Source organism: Eumetopias jubatus, unplaced genomic scaffold (assembly GCF_037043125.1).
Source record: "Eumetopias jubatus isolate StellerSeaLion01/CBP00866 unplaced genomic scaffold, mEumJub1_p1.0 scaffold_26, whole genome shotgun sequence".
NCBI classification, from domain to species: domain Eukaryota; kingdom Metazoa; phylum Chordata; class Mammalia; order Carnivora; family Otariidae; genus Eumetopias; species Eumetopias jubatus.
Window position 1 is genome coordinate 2,161,391 of NW_028274832.1, and position 19,821 is coordinate 2,181,211.

Consider the following 19,821-nt stretch of genomic DNA (forward strand, 5'->3'; position numbering starts at 1 on the left):
CTCGCACCTTTCTTCCCCCGAAGGCAACTTCTGTTCTGCGTCTGAAATTCAGTTGTTACATCTCCTAATAATTTCACTACTTATGTTTGTGTCACTAAAATAATAGTATTGTTTGCATGCTTTAAAAAATCTATATAAAGATTATCTTACTGTCCGTTTCCTGTTGTATCACGCTTTTTTGGCTTAACGTTGATTTCTAAAATGGATCCATGGTGACACATTCACTTTTCACTTCTCTGAAGTACTCCATTGAATGAACATGTCCATCTTTCCAGAAAAAGAGACTTTGAGGTTTCTTCTCATTTTTCACAGTTACAGACTTTGCTATAATGGTCACTGTGATTGTATGTTGTTCCCTGTGCACGTGAGCCGGAGACCCCTTAGGCTGTGTGCATCCTGGAAGTCTGAGTGACAGACTGCTCCTTACTTTTCCCAGTTTCCAATAAAAGCAGTAGAGCATGACAGAAATTTTAGAGCATAGAGAAAATACTGGCTCATCCTAAAAACACAACTATAGTTACGATTTCAGTGTGTTTATTTCTGGCCACTTTGTCTACCCCCGGCTTCACGAGGTTGCCCTGAACCTCTTCAGTTTCACTCCCATCTTGGGTTAAGATTCACTTGAGCAGTGATAGTCTCAGAATTTAAGATCTTCTTAAAAATCTAAAGTAAAATGTGTTCATTTCTGTTTTGCTTTTGCATCTTTCCTATTAACTGTGATTTAAGTAGCTTTTAACCAAAGAAAATGTTAGTTTTAGATGGATTCCTGATGAGGAATTCATGCACAGAATTGACTGTGTCGGCCAGAGCTGGAGTGAGAGCGTGCGTGTGAGCGTCGGTGCCTGTCCTTCCTGTGCTTCCGTGTGATGTTTACGTCCTCTGACTCGATTGTCAGCTAGAGGCGTTGGAAGTACTTAGTCCTTCTCTTGTTGGCGTGTGAGAATTAACGACTGCATTTACAGAAGTGCCTAGGTCAGCCCCTGCTGCGGTGTTCAGGGAAGGGACATTGTTACTCTGCTGCACTTGTGTGTCAGGGGCCCCAAAGAAAGGAGAAAAGCCCATTTTTCCCATTTGAGTAACGCTTAATGTTGCCTGGTGACATGCCTGGCCAGGTTCTCATGTCCCTGCTCTCATACCGCACCATTAGACCTCAGAAGTGGTCTGCTTTACGAAACCATGTCCTGTTGTTCTTTGGTTGGGTAGCAGCCACGATCGATGCCTTTCATCAGATAATCGATACTGAAGATTTGTTAGTATCTATGCTTGCACTGCTATATACATCTTAACCTCTGATTTAGCAAAACTCTTAAAAGGGTGATGTGTCCATTAGATTCACCTTTGAATCCAAGAGGCAGGCTGAGGTATATTGGTTCGTTGATCCAAAGTCACCTCAGAAAAAAATTTTTTTAAACTGAAAATTCAGATATTATATACAGAAGATCTTTTTTATTAATCTAGGCAAACTTAAAGAACCTTTAAACTAAATCTACATCTAAACTGTGTAAATGTATACACACACACACACATATAATATATATATTTTTTATTTTTTTTTAAATTTTTTTAAAGATTTTATTTATTTGAGAGAGAGAATGAGAGAGAGAGAGAGAGCACATGAGAGGAGGGAGGGTCAGAGGGAGAAGCAGACTCCCTGCTGAGCAGGGAGCCTGATGCGGGACTTGATCCCGGGACTCCCAAATCATGACCTGAGCGGAAGGCAGTCGCTTAACCAACTGAGCCACCCAGGCGCCCTATATATATATTTTTTTAAATAAAGGAGGTGTGCTTCAGCGGGATTCCTTCCTAGCTCCCGATTCCTTGCTCTTTCTTGACCACTATGTTTGGCCCTGTCCTGTGTCGAGGGCCTGCACTAGCATGTGGTCCTTACACTCAGTGTTTGACGTCTTTTCTCTGCCTGGTTTCTCAGGTTCTGTAAGTACCTGTAAGGTTGCCCAGAGAAAGGAATTAGTTAGCATTTCCAGATTCCTCCTTGCCAGAAGCCTGCCAGGGAAGCATAAAATCATCATACAGCCGGCAGTTATAAAATCTTACGTCTGACGTCCACTAATTTTAAACAGGGCACTTCACATTTGTTCTGCTCTCCACCTCAAGGGTATTTCTGAAGACAGTGATGGTTTAATAATCTTTCTATATCAAGCACTCTGGGCAATGTTATTTACTAGCTTCAGCTCTGATCTAATTTCTGTTACATTTGCCATAGAACAGGAGAGCAAACTGAAAATAAGTGATTTTACTGCATTCTTGGGTCAGAATGAAGATTACCTTTTGCATCATTCAGTTTCCACAGCAGCTCTTTGAGGTAGAGCTAGTATAATCATAGTAACAAAACGGATTGTAATGCTTCTATCAGAGTGAATCGGGTAGAATAGATCTAGCCATGCAAGCGGTTCTTAGACAAAGGAGGTCTGGATCGTTAACACGGCATCTTCCACATAAGCTGTGTTCGTGGTATTTTGTTAATGGAAAGCCAGATAGACTGCGTAGGTGATCAGTCAGTCTGCGAGGACTCTGATTTTCGGTCCTTCCTTCTGTCCACTCTTTCTTCTGAGTGTCTCTGCATGTTGGAGGTGTGGATGGAGTATGGAAAGGAGAAACCAAATCATACCTGGACTTATACCTCCTGCTGTCCAGAGACAAACATGCTTAACATAAGCTGCACATTTAGTGTGACCTTTGCAAAGGTACGTGTGCTGCTTGTGTCTGAGTTTCCCTGTCTTAAGTAGAGCTAAGCGTTTCTGTGGCATTTAAAGGTAGCTTATTTAAAATACATAGAAAAGTTTCTGGTGTGGTTAAACTGATATTCTATCAATAGAATTATAGAATTATAGAATTTAATATTTAATATATGATATATCAGTAGAATTTTTTCTCTTTTTATAAAAATACCTCTTGTTTTGGCACTTACTCCACATGGCCCCTGGGCCATCCGGAGAAGTAGGAAGAAGGAATTCTACTTTGTGGTACAAGATTTAGTCCCGGCCCATGAACCGGCTGTGTGACACATTCCTGTCAGGCATTGTGACTGACAGACTGATGCCACAAATACTGTGGTTTTGCTGTGGAATACCGTCACCCTCTTGGGTTTGCTTTTGGCTCTTCTAGGTGGCATTACTGTAGCTTCCATCTTTGACCTGCTTGGTGCTGAGGTCACGGGAAGGTCCAGGTACTCCTGTGGGGCCACTTGTCCACATCTTCCATAGGCCACCGGTCTGTTCTAATCCAGTTACGACCCAGTAGATCTAAACCCTAAAGGTGGAGGCCCATGTGTGGTAGACTCCAGTTGTTAAGAAGGAAATGGTGGCATGGCATCGGCTGTGCCTTTCTCGTCACCTGCTTTATGTTGCAAGGCTGGCTCTTGGGGCTTTTCTCAGGGTAGATATGCCGGCGACTGCCATGGTAGTATGGGCGTGACACCTCTTGGTTGTTGCTGGTCCTGCACATCTGTCCTGTGTTCAGGTAAACCCTAGATTTGAGGTGTGGCCCAGAGTGGCTTGCAGGTCCTAGCAGTCTTTGCCTGTGCCCAGGGCTCTGTCTCCTTGAAGAGTGCTTCCCTCCAGTTTCAGAAGTTGGGACCTGCCCCTATTTGGTGATCTTCTCTAATATTACTGCTTTAGAAATGAGAGCTTATTTTCACTTCCTGAGTTCTTGGAAGCACTAGGAACTATTATGTTTTGTGGTTTATAATTACTTGATGAATGGAGAAGTAACTTTTGCTGTCTTTAAGCCATAGGTGTCCAGGGTGGAAGTCAGACTGACCTGGAGAGTCTAGGTGACATATGTATGTGTGGGCCTGTTCTTTGGAGAGGGGAGGTGAAAGTACACGTCCCAGGCAGAGGGCTCGAGCAGATCTATAGTGCAGAAAACCTTCCCGGTGATGGTGCCACGTTTGCCTGATTCAGAGCCACTCCTCTGACAATACTGTCTTCAGTCTCTGAGGAACATAGGCTTGACAGCCATTGTCCCCTCTCTCTCTCAAGGCAAGGGGGTCCCAAGTAGAATTGTAAGAAATTACGTATACTCTGGGAACATGGTCTGCAACAGTAAATATTCTCCTGCATGAGAACAGCTGCATAGAACTGTATTTCCTGCTTCGGTGGATGCGTTATGTTTCATGTTACTAAAACTCAGTTGAGACTTAGAGTTTTTGTTTTTAAAGTGGTATTGTCTTCGCACCTGAGACTAACCGCATCTTTGAATTCAGGAAATACAGTATTTCAACATATGCGTGTACCATGAATTTCCTACTTATAGACATTCAGGTTATTTCCAGTTTTTTATATTGGATGCTGCTGGGATCCTTGTTTTTTTGTTTTGTTTTGTTTTTTAGGATAAATTTCCAGAAGTGAAACTGTTTGGTTAAAGTGTGTGCAAATTTTAAGGCTTTTGATAACACTAAGTTTGTTAAGAGAATATTTTGGTGTCTCCTGCTTTGGATTTTCATAGTTTTTTCTCTGTCTTTACCTGTACTAAAACACATCTAGATAGAAAGGGAAGAAGGAGGCCTGGGCTCTTTTCACAGTGGCGTGATCTTGTACACTGGGAAGTCTGAGGTGTCCACACACAGAGAAATGTTAGAACTAAGAAATGAGGTAGGAAGGTTGTCGGGTACAACATAGATACACAAAACCACTTGTATTTCTGTATACCAGCAGTGATCATCTGAAAATGAAATTACAATAACAGTTCCGTTGTTGTGGCATCAGAAAGAAAAAAATAGGAATAGATTTAGCTAAAATACAGGGTTGCCTGCTGGAAACTAATAAAACATTTTTTTAAAAAAAAATCAAAGATCTAAATAAATAAAAGTCATCCCATGTTCAGGAATTGAAAGACAGTATTGTTACAGTGGCAGCACTCTCCAAATTGATCTGCAGATTCAGCACAATCTGTCAAAAATCCCATTTGGCTTTTTGGCAGAAACTCACGAGCTGACTCTAAAATTCATATGGAAATGCAGGAGACCCAGAGTAGCCAGTGCAACCCAGAAAAGAAGATCAGCATTGGAGGACTCCTGCTTCCCCATTTCAGAGCTCGTTTCAAAGCCACAGTAATCAAGAAGGTGTGGGACTGGCAGAAGGAGAAATGAATAGACCAACGAATACAACGTAGAGTCCAGGAATAAACCTTTACATTCATGACAGATTGGTTTTCGGCAAGGATGCTCACACCGTCCGGTGGATTGTTCAGTGCACTCCACGAATGGTGCTGGGGCACCTGGACAGCTGGATGCGAAAGAAGGAAGTTGGGCCCCTCCCTCAGGTCATACCCAGAAAACCCCTCGTAATGGATCATAGACCTCAGCGGAAGAGCTAAAACTGTAAGACTCCTGGCGGAAAACATAGAGGCCAATTTTTGTGATCTTGGATGGTAAAAGCCCAAGTGACTAAAAAAAACTTAAATTGTATTTATCCAAATTAAAAACTTCTGGACATCAGAGGATACCATCAGGAAAATAAAATGATAACCTAGAGTGGGGGAAAATATTTGTACTCTCACATATGCTAATCCCATGTCTAACGAGGTATTTGTTTCCAGAATAATACAAAGAGCTCTTAGAGCTTCACAGTGAAAAGACAAATGACACCGTTAACAAGTGGCTGTAGGATCTGAACACACATTTATCCCAAGAAGATACGAATGGCCAATAAGCTCCCGTTAAGGGTTATAACCACTTTGGGAGGAAGCTTGGCTGTTCATCAAAATGCTAAACGGGCCACATCACCCAGAAGAGGCGAATTCATAGAGACAGAAAGTTGGACTCGTGGTTGCCAGGGGTTGGGGGCTGGAGGAGATGAGGGTGACCACTGTCCAGTGTGGGATTGCTCTCTCTTTGGGGTGATGAGAATAGTGTACAGTCAGATGGCGGTGATGGTACAACTCTGAGCGTAGCAGGGAGGATCAACTTTGAGTAAACACAAGGGCTCACCTCATGTGGCCTGTTGGTGACACAGACACAGCCCTGGAGTGACAGACTGTTGTCCTTTGAGGGCAGTTGTCCAGCGTTGGGTCATTCACAGAGTAGCCTGGGGAATGCGCGTCCGTGTAACATGCAGCCTTCTGAAGAGTCTGTGGTCGTAGAGAGGTAGACTTGAAGAGTGTTCACACTCGGAAAACACAAGTGTAGCCTCTGAGTTGTCAGCCACATGTCGGGGGCATAACAGATTTCACAAGAGATCACAAGCACATCAGAGTTTATTTCTGTAGCCTCAAGTTGACCTGTTGAGGTTTTGCTTACAAAGCGGACAAGCCTGCACAGGAGGAGGCTGTCGTGTTGGGATTGCGCCGCGTTCCTTCCTGCTTTCTTCCACCAACAGAATTCAAGCGCAGAAAGCATAAGATTTTATGTCAGCCTTTGGTAATTTGATATTTAAAGGCACGAGCGTTCTAAATAGAATTCCTGGGGTTTTTTTTGTTTTTTTGTTTTTTCAGATTGTTGATTTCTTTTTTCTTTGGGTTACTAAGTATTTTCTGATGTTTAGCTTGTACATGTTATGATATGAATTTAAAAAAATTATTTGGGAATAGGGAGAATTGTAAATCTTTTAGTATGTATTATATTCCTCTTGTAGTGTTTCATTATTACTTTTTTGTCTTTTTTCTTTGTTTTCGTTTATGTTTTAGAAGTAACATAAATGGGGGGGAAGTAAAACTGCTTGGTAAAAGAATATTCCCTTAACTTTTTTGTTAAAGCTAGTTTTCTCAAATACCATATTTTATTTTGTTTTATAGGGATTTGTTTTGGCTGTTACTACCATGAGGGAAGCAATTGATGAATTCCGGCGTTTTCAGCGAGACAAGGAAGTGAATTCACAGCTATACAGCAAGCTTACAGTAAGAGGTTAGCAAGACCCTTTTGATCTAGCTTATCATTTGCTAACTGTAATCATCATTTTAGAGTTAACATAAGTGAAAGAAAACGTGTCTTAATTCTGTTAGAAAATAGTATTTTTCGATTACATATGGTATCTAATTAATTTTTTTAGTAATCTCATGACTACAATTTCAAGAGAACACATGTGAAACCCAACTGGTGTATGCACATTTTCTGTGAATATCACCTTACCTAAAATCTCTGTTTGTGTTCTATTTAAACGCAGTCGTAAGGGTCGGACAGACATCTGGTACCATGGCCTTAAGTGAAGGGACTTGGAGCCCTTACCATAAATGTCATGATCCAAAATGATAACTGCTTTATGCCCATTTCTCCTTCACTTCATTCAGGGCTTTAACCCTTCCCTAATTTTATGTTTTTAAGGAGCTTGTTTATTTGGTCTCTCAGTCCCAGTGGAGAAGAAGCGATGTGTAGAGGAGTGTGGGAGAAGCCATTATAGGCAGGCATTATGCCTGTCGGAAAGTGACACCGTGACAGTCATTACCTCAGCGAGGGACAGTGAAGGAGGGCACTGAAGAGCTAGACAAGTATGCATAAGAACTTGGAAGCCTGTTTATAAAATGAGGTTTAAAATGGAGTTTGTATCTTCTGTTTACATGTGGACATTTGTACACTGGATTTATTTATTTGAAATAATTCTCCAAAAAATATTTCTGTAGCTTATTGGGATATATTTCATATAACATAAAGTTTATCCATTTAAATTATACAGTTCAATGGTTTTTGGTATGTTCACAGAGTTATGAAACTATTAACACCATCTAATTTTGGAACCTTTTTTTTTTTTTTTTAAAGATTTTATTTATTCGACAGAGAGCACAAGTAGGCAGAGTGGCAGGCAGAGGGAGAGGGAGAAGCAGGCTGTCTGCTGAGCAGGGAGCTGGACGTGGGGCTTGATCCCAGGACCCCAGGATCATGACCTGAGCTGAAGGCAGCCGCCCAACCAACTGAGCCACCCAGGCACCCCTAATTTTGGAAAATTTTTAACATCCTAGAAAGAAACTGAATATATTAGCCATCATCCCATTCTTGCCCCTTCGGACCCTCTTCCAGGCCCAGGCAGCCCCCAGTCTGCTCTCTGTCTCCGTGGATTTGCCTCTTAGGACAGGTCACAGAAGTGGAATCGTGCAGTATGTGGGCTTTTGTCACAGGCTTCTTTCACTTGGCATTCTGTGTTCAAGGTTCGTCGGTGTTGTGGCACCTGTCAGGCTTTATTTCTGTTTGTTGCCAAATAATATTCCACTCTGGGGTATTCCGCGTTGTGTTCACCGATTCATCTGTAGACGGACGTTTGGTTTGTTTCCACTCTAGGCTGTTGTAAATAGTGCTGCTGCGAATGTCCGTATGTGAGTGTTTTTGTGTGAACATTGTTTTATTTCTTTTGTAAATATACCTAGAAGTGAAATTGCTGGATTATATGGTAACTATGTTTTTGATAAACTGCCAAGCTGTTTTCCTAATTGGCTGCCCCATTTTGCATTCTCACCGGCAGTGTGTGAAGGTTCCAGTTTCTCCACATCCTCACGGGCACTGTTACTGTCTGTCTTCTTTATTGTGGCCGTCCTGTCGGGTGTGAAGTGGTATCTCACTGTGGCTTGATTTGTCTTTCCCCGACGACTAGTGCTATTGAGCATCTTTCCATCTGCTTATCAGGTGATTGTATGTCTTTGGAGAGGTGTTTATTCAGATGTTTTGCTTACTGTTTTTTTTTTTTTCTCATTGTGTGTACCTCTTTTAAGATACCACCTTTTTTTTTTTTTAATTTTATTTTGCTGTGTTATGTTAGTCACCATCCATTACATCATTGGTTTTTGATGTAGGTTCCATGATTCACTGTTTGCGTACAACACCCAGTGCTCCATGCAGAACGTGCCCTCGTTAATACGCATCCCCAGGCTCACCCGTCCCCGGGCTTACTGTTTTAACTGGATTAATTGTTTTTTAATTATTGACTTGTAAGCATTCTTTATACAATCTGGATTTAAGTCCCTTGTCAATATATGGTTTGGAAATATTTTGTCTCGTTCTGTGGCGTGTGTTTTCTTCTTCTCGGTATCCTCTGACGCACAGAGTTTTCATGTTATGATGTCCAACTCATCTGTGTTTTCTTCTGTTGCTTTTGCCTTTGGCATTGGAGCTAAGAAACAGTTTACCAACCCGAGGTCACCAGGATTTACTTCTGTATTTTCTTCCAGGGATTTTATAGTTTTAGCTCTGACATTCAGATGTGTGATCCACTTTCATTTCATATTTTGTGTATGGTGTGTGATATGGGTTCACATTCCTTTGCATGTGAGTATCCAGTTGTCCCAGTACCATTTATTGAAAAGACTATTCTTTTGAGGTTAAGTTGAATGATTAACTATTAAGAAGCTTTGATGCTTAAAGCTGTGGCATGATAGAGGTTAGGTGTGTTGTAGAAAAGAGGTATGCTTCCGTTTTGGAAAAGAGAGTCCCCAGAATGGCCAGGCAAATTCGGTGTAACCTTGGTATGTCTTTTTTAGAATATAATACAGATCCTGGCTTATTTTTTAAATTGTTTTTAACTGTGGTATTTGGACTGTGTAGAGATTTGTTTCTGTGTATTAATTGTATCATTCAGAACTAAATGGTATGGTGGCATCTGAGAAACTGGCAGAGGAGGCAGTCCTGCATGCCCTTCCTTTCTTCCACAGAAGCACGGAAAAGCCAAGCTCCTGCCATGAGGAATGCAGCCCACATTCTTGACTGGGGACTCTGGACCCTGCTCTGAAGGGAGTAGAGCAGAACTTACTTGCAGAGAATTGTGTCTGTCTGTCCAACCTGTGAGGGACACATGAAGGACGGACTCAGGATGTCTTTCTTTCATCTAACATGGATGTCACTCAGGACAGAGGAGCCAAAAGCCGGTGGGCATTTCTCAAGCCCATGTCAGGCTGAGGAGAGGCAGCAGTAGCTTGGGGCCAGCATTGACAGTCGACACACAGAATAGAGGGTCACGTGCCAAGCCGAGGAAGCTGGAGAGGGGACTTCTTTGGAAAATTGGGGCATGTAAAAGTGCCTGTGTTTCCTGGGGAGTTTTGAAAGTCACATCCAAGGCCAGCCCTAGATCACACTCAGAAAAGACCCCGAGAAAGCGTTTTGCCTCTGGCCGGTCTCTAGGCTCAGTGCAAGCAGAGGGGAAAGCTCAGGCTGAGTTCTAGGCAGCCTGGCTCTGTGTTGGAGTCCCCAGCACAGAGGCAGTCTGCGACGATCGGGAGAGGTTGGTCTCCCTTTCTCCCTCCCTTGCTTCGTTCCTCCCCCCTCGCAACGCTTTCCTTCTTCCCTCCCACCATGCTTCCCTTTCTTAGTCTCGCCCCCTCCCCATGCAAGGAAATCCTTTCCAAAACACTGGCTGAAAGACTTCTCTCCATACATGACAAAGAATACACACTTTACAAAATGAGTCTACAAAAGTCACTCTACGTGCATGGCTGAAGCATATACCGAACAACAAAACAAACCCAGAAGAGGGGGAAGTGCCTGATTTCCTGATTTACCAGATTATAATAGTCAAAGTGTACAGGTTTCCACAAAAAAATTACAGAACATGCAGAGAAACCATGTGGCCTAGTCACAGAGGAAATGAACAGAAACCGTCCCTGCAGAAGCCCAGATTCTGGACTTAGGAGACAAAGTCTAGATCAGCTGCCTTAAGTCTGTCCAAGGAGCTAAAGGAAACAACTGAAAAACACTGACAGGATTAGGAAAAATGATGGGTTTTTTTGTTTTGTTTTGTTTTTTTAAGATTATATTTCTTTCTTTGACAGAGAGAGACACAGCGAGAGAAGGAACATAAGCAGAGGGAGGGTCAAAGGGAGAGGGAGCAGCAGGCTTCCCGCTGAGCAGGGAGCCCAAGGTGTGGGGTTCGATCCCAGGACCCCTGGGATCATGACCTGAAACGAAGGCAGACACACTTAACGACTGAGCCACCCAGGCACCCCGAAAAATGATGTATTAACATACAGAATACCAATAAAGGTATATAAATTATAAAAGAAGCAAAAAGCAAAAATTCTGGTGCTGAAAAGTACAATAAATTAAAGGAAAAACTCACTGGAGAGTTTCAGTAGCAGAGTTGAGCTGGCAGAAGAAGGCATCAGTGACCTTGAACCTAGGTAATTTCAATAACTAGATAATTTCAAGTGGAATCACCCATTCTCAGAAGCAGAAGGAAGAGTGAAGGAAAATAAGCAGGTCCTAAGGGACTTGTGGGTGGTGCCAAGCGTACTACATGTGCACACACTGGGCATCTTGGAAGGGAGAAAGGGTGGAGAGAATGTTGTAGGGAGTAGTAGCCATTAACGTCCCAAATTTGATGAAAGACATGACTCTCCATACTCGGGAAAATCAGTGAATCCCTAGAAAGATAAATGCAAGGAAATCCGCACTGAGACACATGACAATCAAACTGTTGAAACCCGAGGACCAAGAGGATATTCTGAAAGCAGCAAGAGAGAAACACACAAGGAAGGGCTCTTGAGTCAGAAACGCTGGAGGTCAGAAGGACGTGGGGTGACATTATTAAGATGGGAAAAGAAAAAAATGATCCACCAAGCATTGGATGTCCGTAAACCTCTCATTCACAAATGAAGGCGGATTGAGACATTTCCAGATGCCTTTAGAATCGAAAACAGGGACTCAGGCAGATAGGCATCCACCCATGTTCATGCAGCACTATTTATAATTGCCCACATGTCCACCGGTGGGTGAATGGACAAATTATGGTGTTTTTTCACATTGGAATATTATCCAACCATAAAAATTAATGAATACTGATAAACCCGGATGCCCCTTGGAAACATTACACTCTGTGAGAGAAATCAGACACAAAGGGTCACGGACTCTATGTCATTTACACGAAGTATCAGAACAGGTAGATGAATGGAGCTAGAAAGCAGGTTGTGGTCGCCACGGCCCTGGGAAGTGGCGGCAGCGGCGGGCGGGGGGCAGCTGCTTAGTGGTCATGACACGTCCTCTGTGGTGAGGAAAATGTTTTTGAGCTTGATAGAGTGGGTTGCACAACATCGTGAATGGACTCAGTGCTGTATTCACTTTAAAATGGCTGATTTTGTTATGTCATTGTCACCTAAAAATAGTAAAAAATGTTGAAGAAGGCATACTAATCATATCTTTTACACTTCTGTGACACTCCAACTCAGAATATTTTAAAAATAATTGTCAGTGGGTTTATTTCAAAGACAAATGCAAATTTAACTTTTTAAACAAGATAGATCATCATTGGTGATCTTTGGAAGGACATTTTTACGTGTAGATGATGATGATACTGCTTTTTTTTTGACTACCTCGTGAGTGTCAGTAACTTGCTCATTTGCATAACTGCCATTCAAGGTAGGTTGGCTTATCTCCATGTTACAGGTGAGGGACCTGAAGCTCAGGCCATGTGATTTGCCCTGAGCCACTGCAGTTTTGGTAGAGTTCATATTTGAACCCAGACCATTCTGATGTCAAACCCAGTGTTCTTTCAACTGTAGTGCTTTGCTCTGTGGCTGGTTATTCTGATGCAAATGACTGATAGGTAAAATCTGGGATGTAAAAAAAAATGCATGTATATGCTCATTGACTTTAGTTTGAAATTTGTTTTCTTGTCAAGAATACGTTCATCTCCTTAATTTCTAGTATTTCGTAGTGATCTGTTCTTTGAATGGCATTGATGGCTACTTCCTTATGTGACTTAACTCTGGTTTGTTATATTTACAGTATTTGATCTTTTTGTACTTGGAGTTCTTAAGCACATTCTTATAGAAATACTCTGGGAAAAGTGTTCTCTGCTATATGTTTTCTGTGGAAAAGGAAAGCCATGTCCACTTTTAAGTATACTTAAACAGATAATCTGAGTAGGCCTGTATCTTTTAAAGAAATTGAATCAGCAATTGACCTTTCAAACAGTCCTAGATGGTTTCCCTGCGTCCTCCTTTTGCCCCTGGCTGCAGGCAGCCCCAGGACTCTAGCTGCAGCTCTGAGATGCTCAGAACAGTGCGTCAGACCGCCCGCCCGCAAGGCTCCGCTCCGCCCCGAGCAAATTTCTCCAGTCACGCTTCCCCAAAAGCAGCCCACCCAGCAGAGGCTGGGAATGAGATCGTTAGTTAGGGGAGAGCAGGATGTGTCCCCGTGACACGGACAACGCTCGAAACACTCACACCAGCGGCCGGGGCTCTGCGGGTGGCGGCATGGTTCATTGTCTGGGCTGTGGACATATTTTCACATGTGTGTCAGAACTCAACAAGCCGTGTCCTGGAAGACATGCGGTGTATTATATGACAACAATGCCTTGGTCGAGCCAAAGGGGGACAGACAGCAAACACGTTGATGTAAAGATCCTCTATAAAATGCGCTTAGAAGAAAGTGACCGTCTTCGGCTAGCTCGACTTGGGACTCGGGTGTCGTTCCCAGGGCTGGGGTGGCGGGCGTCCCACAGCGGCCTGCAGGCGTCCCTGGGACTGTCACTCACCGGCCGCTGCTGCCGAAGCCTTGACCCTGCCACGTCTCTCACGCCCCACGGATTCACGACCAATGTCAGGTTGTATTTTGAAAGGTTCTTGGTTTGTTTGGTTTTTTGATTAATTTTTTAAAATTAATTTACACAGAGTAAGATGCACAAATCTTAGCAGAATCAGTTTTATGCCTGTACACGCTCATGTGACCACCCCCGGGGCAGGACTCGGGGGCCCTTCCCTGCCTCCTCCCAGGCGGCAGCCCCGCCTCCACCCTGCATGCGTAGTCTGTCTGGTTGCGAGCGCCGCACGTTCGCTTGGCCTTTCCAGAACTTCCAGCTGAACGGAGTCCTACCGTTGCCCCATTGCTCTGATTTCTCCATCAACATGATCTCTGAGAACCATGCGTGGGGTAACGCACAGCACGGTCCTGCTAATCTCCACGGCGGGCTGCTCCCCCCCCACGGGGGCCGCGAGGTGTGTCCATCCTCCACGTGCTGACTGTTTCCAGGTCAGGGGTGTCATGAACGAGGTTGCTGTGCCCATCCCTGTCCCGGTCTTTTGTGGACAGAGGCACCCGTCCCTTCTGGGCACACGCTCGGAAGGAGAGTCGCTGGGCCCTGGGGTGGACGCGTGCTCAGCCTTACTAGAAACCATCAGAAGGCTTTCCAGAGTGGTTGTGCTGCTGACACTCCCACGGGCCGTGGATGAGCGTCCCTGCGGCCCTGCACCCTTGCCGACACCTGGTGCTGTTGTGCTTTTCATCACAGACATCCTGGGGGTTGTGCGGCGGCATCTCATCTCTACCCAGCAACAATGCTGTGTGCAGTTTCACGTGCTTACTGGCCACGCAGACGCCCTCTTCTGTGCAGCGTCAGCTCACATCTTTGCCAAGTCTTGGCTGGGGTGTTTGTCCTTTTTATTGCTTCTTGTTCTCTATGTGTTCTGGGGAGAAGTCCCTTGTCCCACGGATCACAGATATTTTCACTGGACTTCAGTTTGCTTTTTCATTTTCTGAATGGTGTCTTTTGATGAGCAGAAGTATTCAATTTCAATGAAGTCTAAGTTATCGATATTTTTATTTTACAGTTTGTACTTTATCATTCTGCCCAAGAAGTCCTCACCAAAGCCAAGGTCAGAAGACATCCTTCTGTGACTTCCTCCAGAATCTCAATTGCATGTGTGTCCCTCCCCCCATCTCGGTCTGTGACCCACTTTAAGTCGGTCTGTGTGTGCCGTAACACAAAGACCACAGTTCCTTATGTCCACACAGACACTGGGTGCCACAGCGCCACGGACTGAAAGTGTTTCTGTCTCCCCATTCCAGTGCCCGTGTGATGCTTAATGGTCCTCCATCAGGCATGACCTCACCTGCAAGGTTTCTGCAAACGGCTTTATCAGATTGGGACCTTCCACTTCCAGTTTGCAAGTAGTTCTTTAAAAAAATCACAAACAGGCTCGACTTTATCATTTTTTTTTTCTGCACCTATTGGGTTGATCCTACGGTTTTTCTCCTCTGTTCTGTCAATCAGTTGATTGACTTTTTTTTTTAAGATTTTATTTATTTATTTGACACAGAGAGCGAGAGCGAGAGCAGGAACACAAGCAGGGGGAGTGGGAGAGAGAGAGAAGCAGGCTTCCCGCTGAGCAGGGAGCCCGATGTGGGGCTCGATCCCAGGACCCTGGGACCACGACCTGAGCCGAAGGCAGACGCTCAATGACTGAGCCACCCAGGCACCACGTTGATTGATTTTGAGTGTTCAAACAATAAGCATTCCTGGCATAGCTCCTCTCAGTCACTGAATTCAACTTGCTAGAACTGTGTTTAAGGTTTTGTGTGATGTTCACGGGGAGCACGGGCCCATGGGTTTCGCTAAGTGAGTTGGGTGTGTCTCCTAGTTTTTCAGAAGCAAGAGCAAGAGTATATTCATTTTTCCTTAAAGGAAAGCTCACCGGGGACCCCTCAGGGCCTGCACTTTTCTTTGGGAAGGTGTCTGATTACAGGCTCAATTTCTGTAAGACATAGGACATTTCAGAGTTTTATATCTGCTTGTGTCAATTTTGGGAGGTCCTGTTTTTCAAGGACCTCGTCCATTTTGCGCGGCCTGACTTTGCTAACGGTTAGGTCTAACGTGTGGGGTCTGCAGGGGCCCATGCTTCCGCTCCTGAGAGCAGTCATTGATTTGTGATAGTATCAATTTTATTGATCACTTACCAGAACCAAGTGTCAGCTTGTTGATGTTTTCTTTGTTACACGTCTGTTCTCACATGATTTCTGCTCTGTCACCTCCTTCCTTCTTTCTCCTTCCGTGTAATCTGCTCTCTTTCTTAGCCCCTGGGGGCCGTCGCCCTGCTTTTCCCCAACCCTGTCTGTCCCCTGGCCTTGCTGCCTCTTCCCTCTGCAGTGGCTTGAGGTTGTGACTGTGTTGGGGACGGAGGGTGTGCAGGCTCTTGATTGGACCCCGGGGAGGAGAAGACCGGGAGCTGAGAGCAGCCTGAAGCTGGAATGACCGTGCGTGAGGGAGAGGCCATGCCCCAGAGGTGTTTGTGTCAGGAGCAGCCTAGAGATGGTGCCTGTGTGCGAAGGTGAGGTGGCCACAGGCCGCTCCTCCAGGCGGCTGGGGGCAAGTCCAAAGCTGACTCAGATGAGGGAGATGCTTCAGCTCTTCCCAGAACAGACAGCGATTAGCTGAGAACATTGTACCAAGAACATCAAATTTTAAATAAGCCCAGAAGTGACTCAAATTCAGTCTGACAGAGGCTGTCTCTGAAAACATCCTAGGGCAAAAATAAGATGTAGGCCAGACGTCTTCAAAACAGCATGAAAGCCTGGGGTTTGGGTGCACAGTGTGGTTTCCACGGAGTGGAGTCATGGCTCTGCTCACGCTCCCCAGAGCTATTGTCAGAGCTGCAGAGTGAAGGCGCTTTGTTCCTCTGGGCGCCTCTTGGGATCAGGCTGAGACCGTCTTCCACTGGACGTGGGGGGAAGGGGGGAAGACCCCTTCTCGACGATGTGAGCATGCTGGTTAGGAAGCTGCGGTGCGTGAAAATAACGGAGTTTTTTTTCCCTGTATTTGCTCTTCAACCATGAGAAAGAAACTGAGCTTTGCTAACACTCACTATGCAGACTGGCGGCTCAGTGTGTCGGGGGACCCCATCCCATGAAGTCCTCACACCCACTGAGGTGAGCAGAGGGCGATGGGCACCCCGGCTGGGTCCTCTCCTTCGGTGTGGGGCAATGCACGCATCTCACCTGGGGTCTGGTCGGCGGCCTTGTGGGTCGTATGGTATAGCTCTTCCTAGATTTAATTCCTGTAGTGGACGACTGCTTGGAGGATAGCAGAGGGAAGCATGGACAGACAGACGCTGGCAACTACAGAAGAAGGGGGACAAGGCACCAGTGACACAACGGGAGGGGTCCTGCACACCCCAGAGACAGGGAGGAGGAAAGGGGGAAAGAGCCAAAGAAGTGTTTAAAGACATAATGGCTGATGATTTCAATAGAGATTGAAGGCGGTGCCATGCAGACCTTCAGCCAGGTGAAAGATACTGAACAAGCACCAAAACACCAAGCAGGAATATTAAAAGAAAATGTCACCTAAGAAAATAAAAACGAAGATGTGAACAGCAAGGACAAAGAGAAAAAAAGGAAAGTAAAAGAAGACGTTTCCACAGCCCCACAAATAAACAGCCGACAGAGTTCCTGTTGGGCAGCTTGGCGTCACTCACACGGAAGGGCCGCCATCGAAGACGGACGGGCACTGCGCCGTCCGCGAAGGGTGATGACAATGAGGAGAGACCTGTGGGCGACGCTGGAGAACTATCGATGGCATGAAGCAACACTCGTAACTTTGTGCGGGGCTGAGAACGTATCAGCATTAAACGCACAACAGCAGGTGCAGGAGCAGACGGGGTGGGGGGCACAGCCCCCGGGGCGGGAGCTCAGAGAGCGCTTGGTGACTTCAGCTTCCACCTTCTGAGGTGGTGTGTGGTCCTGCAAGCCTGACCAATACAGGAATTGCCTCCTAGACGTGGGGATGCTGCTGTCACAAAGACCCCAGTCCTTTGGCTGGCAGAGGCTGGGAAAACGAGGAGGCATTTATCACGGACGCTGAGTGCGGACAGCCTATATTATGTGCGTGCCAAACAACGGGCAGAACTGTCGCCTGGGATGGCTCGAAGTTGGAAAATGCAGCTAATGAACTTTAGTCAAACCGAGGGGTACGACCCCTTTGAAAGACTGAAGGCGATGCCATGCAGACCTTCAGCCAGGTGAAAGGACTCGGGGCATCTGAAGGTCCCACAGAAATCGGACCCTCTAAAGCACAGGGAGCCATGGGTGTGGGTTTGGGAGCAGATGCTGTCTCTCTGCTCCTTGGCTCTTTGCATGGAGAGGATCCAGGACGTGGACCTGAGGCTACAGTCAAATGAGACCTGGGTCCTGGGGAGGTCGAGTGTGTTTTACATGTGGGGGAACAAGGACAATGTGGGGCCAGCAGATGGACTGTGTTGGATTGGAAATGTGGCCACAGAGTCCCCCTCCCCATCTCTGTGCCCTGTCACTGTGTTTCTTGGGTGTCCCTTTCAGGCCCTGGCCTTGGCTCGAGATTTACTTTGGCCAATAGGACTGTAGCTGACAGGACATATGTGCAGACCCAAAAGCATTTGCATCCTGGGCTTGCCACGTTGCTCTCCTTGAGAACCCCATCATGGCCCCATGCGGCCCTTGGATGATGAGAGGCATACGGCCCAGGGACCTGTGTCCCCTGCTGGTCAGCCTGCCCGCCCCAGAACACAAGGGAGGCCTCGCAGGTCACCCAAGCAAGTGACCTGCTGCTGGTACAGAGATCGAAAAGCCACAACAGCCCAGAGCAGCCGGGCCAAGCCCACACTCATGAGCCAGATGCACAGCTGGTGTTTTAAACTCCTAGATTTGGGGGGCTTGTTATCCAGCAACAGCTGACTGATAAAACCCTTATTTCACAGCATCCACAGAAACCAGTTCCAGGGAGACCGTGGAGCCAAAAATGAGAGACCAAAAAAGTTTTCTACCAGGTAATACAGGAAACGATATTTAGGATCTCAAGATAGTATGACATTAGGATGTATGTACAGTCTTAGGATGCACAACCGCTAACCTACGGGCAAAGACTGACACGGTGGATTGTCTTAGAATTAAGGCCTTTCGTTATCTATTTTTTTTTAAAGATTTTATTTATTTATTTGACAGAGAGAGACACAGCGAGAGCATGTGCACAAGCAGGGGGAGTGGGAGAGGGAGAAGCAGGCTTCCCGCCGAGCAAGGAGCCGGATGTGGGGCTCGATCCCAGGACCCTGGGATCATGACCTGAGCCGAAGGCAGACGCTTAACGACTGAGCCACCCAGGCGCCCAAGGCCTCTCATTATTTAGAAGACATCATTAAGAAAGAGAAGTTACAGCGTGGAGGGAGTTCTGCAACACCCCCCCACACACCTCCCACACCCCCGGCAAGGGGTAGACAGTCCGCCGTTAGAATGGTGGGAAACCTTCCGGCTAACGGTGAACATGTCCGCCAGCCCCGTGACCTGGCCGTCCCTCAGCCTGTGCCCACGGAGAGGGCCATGTGCAAGCACATTCACAGCAGCTTTATTTGAAATATCCAAGGGTGCCTGGGTGGCTCAGTTGGTTAAGCAACTGCCTTCGGCTCCGGTCATGATCCCGGAGTCCCGGGATCGAGTCCCACATCAGGCTCCCTGCTCAGCGGGGAGTCTGCTTCTCCCTCTGACCCTCTTCCCTCTCATGCTCTCTGTCTCTCATTCTCTCTCTCAAATAAATAAATAAATAAAATCTTGAAATATCCAAAAGCAGGGAACAACCCGACTGTCCACGGAGAGTAAAGTGGATCGTAGAGGTCTGGATTGCACAGGCTGGAACAGTAAATGGTAACAGAGTCACAGCGGCAGCTTCGTGCGGTGCCCAGGACCGTCCCCGGTGTGAGCATACAACGAGCCGTTGGGACGTCCGCGCACGTGGGTGATGAGCTGCCATGTGCAGGGCAGGGGCGTCCCGGGGCTCGGGGCTGGCAGGCGACGGGAGGACGGCTTCTGGATGTTGACCACACTGTTCCTCGCATGGCGTGGGGGCTCCACGGCACGTGGGAACGAGACCCGGAGCGGTGCGTTGGTGCATTGTGCACTTTTCTGCAGGCATGTGACACTGCAGTAAAAGTTAAAAAGTAAAAACGCACAGACAAGGGCAACACCATCGTAAGCCCCCAGTGATGCACACTCTCCGAGAATTTGTCAAGGCGATCAAGCGTCCTAGAACGTAACGGGCCTCTCCTTCCATGACATTGCTCCCGAGAACGTCCCCAAGTGAGGAACCACATGCGTATCCTAAAGTTGCGGGAAGTGTGAATGGGAGAACATACCACAAGGCACATAGCATTTCCTGC

At 46.1% G+C, this 19,821-nt stretch overlaps 1 protein-coding gene across 14 annotated transcripts in view; it reads left to right on the forward strand.

Annotated features, from left to right (window-relative positions):
- Positions 1 to 18,705, forward strand: part of LOC148162041 (putative phospholipid-transporting ATPase IIB) — a 55,887-nt gene extending 37,182 nt beyond the window's left edge. For 7 of the 14 annotated variants that reach the window (XR_015767225.1, XR_015767223.1, XR_015767226.1 and 4 more), the window contains 2 exons: positions 6,751 to 6,859; positions 7,277 to 8,927. Coding sequence is in view for 1 of the 14 variants with exons in the window: in XM_088020380.1 (XP_087876506.1) it covers positions 6,751 to 6,778 (28 nt within the window). In the remaining 13 variants the exon portion in view is untranslated. The other 7 variants (XR_015767224.1, XM_088020372.1, XM_088020377.1 and 4 more) reach the window with 7 other exon arrangements.
- The last annotated feature ends 1,116 nt before the right edge of the window (positions 18,706 to 19,821 follow it).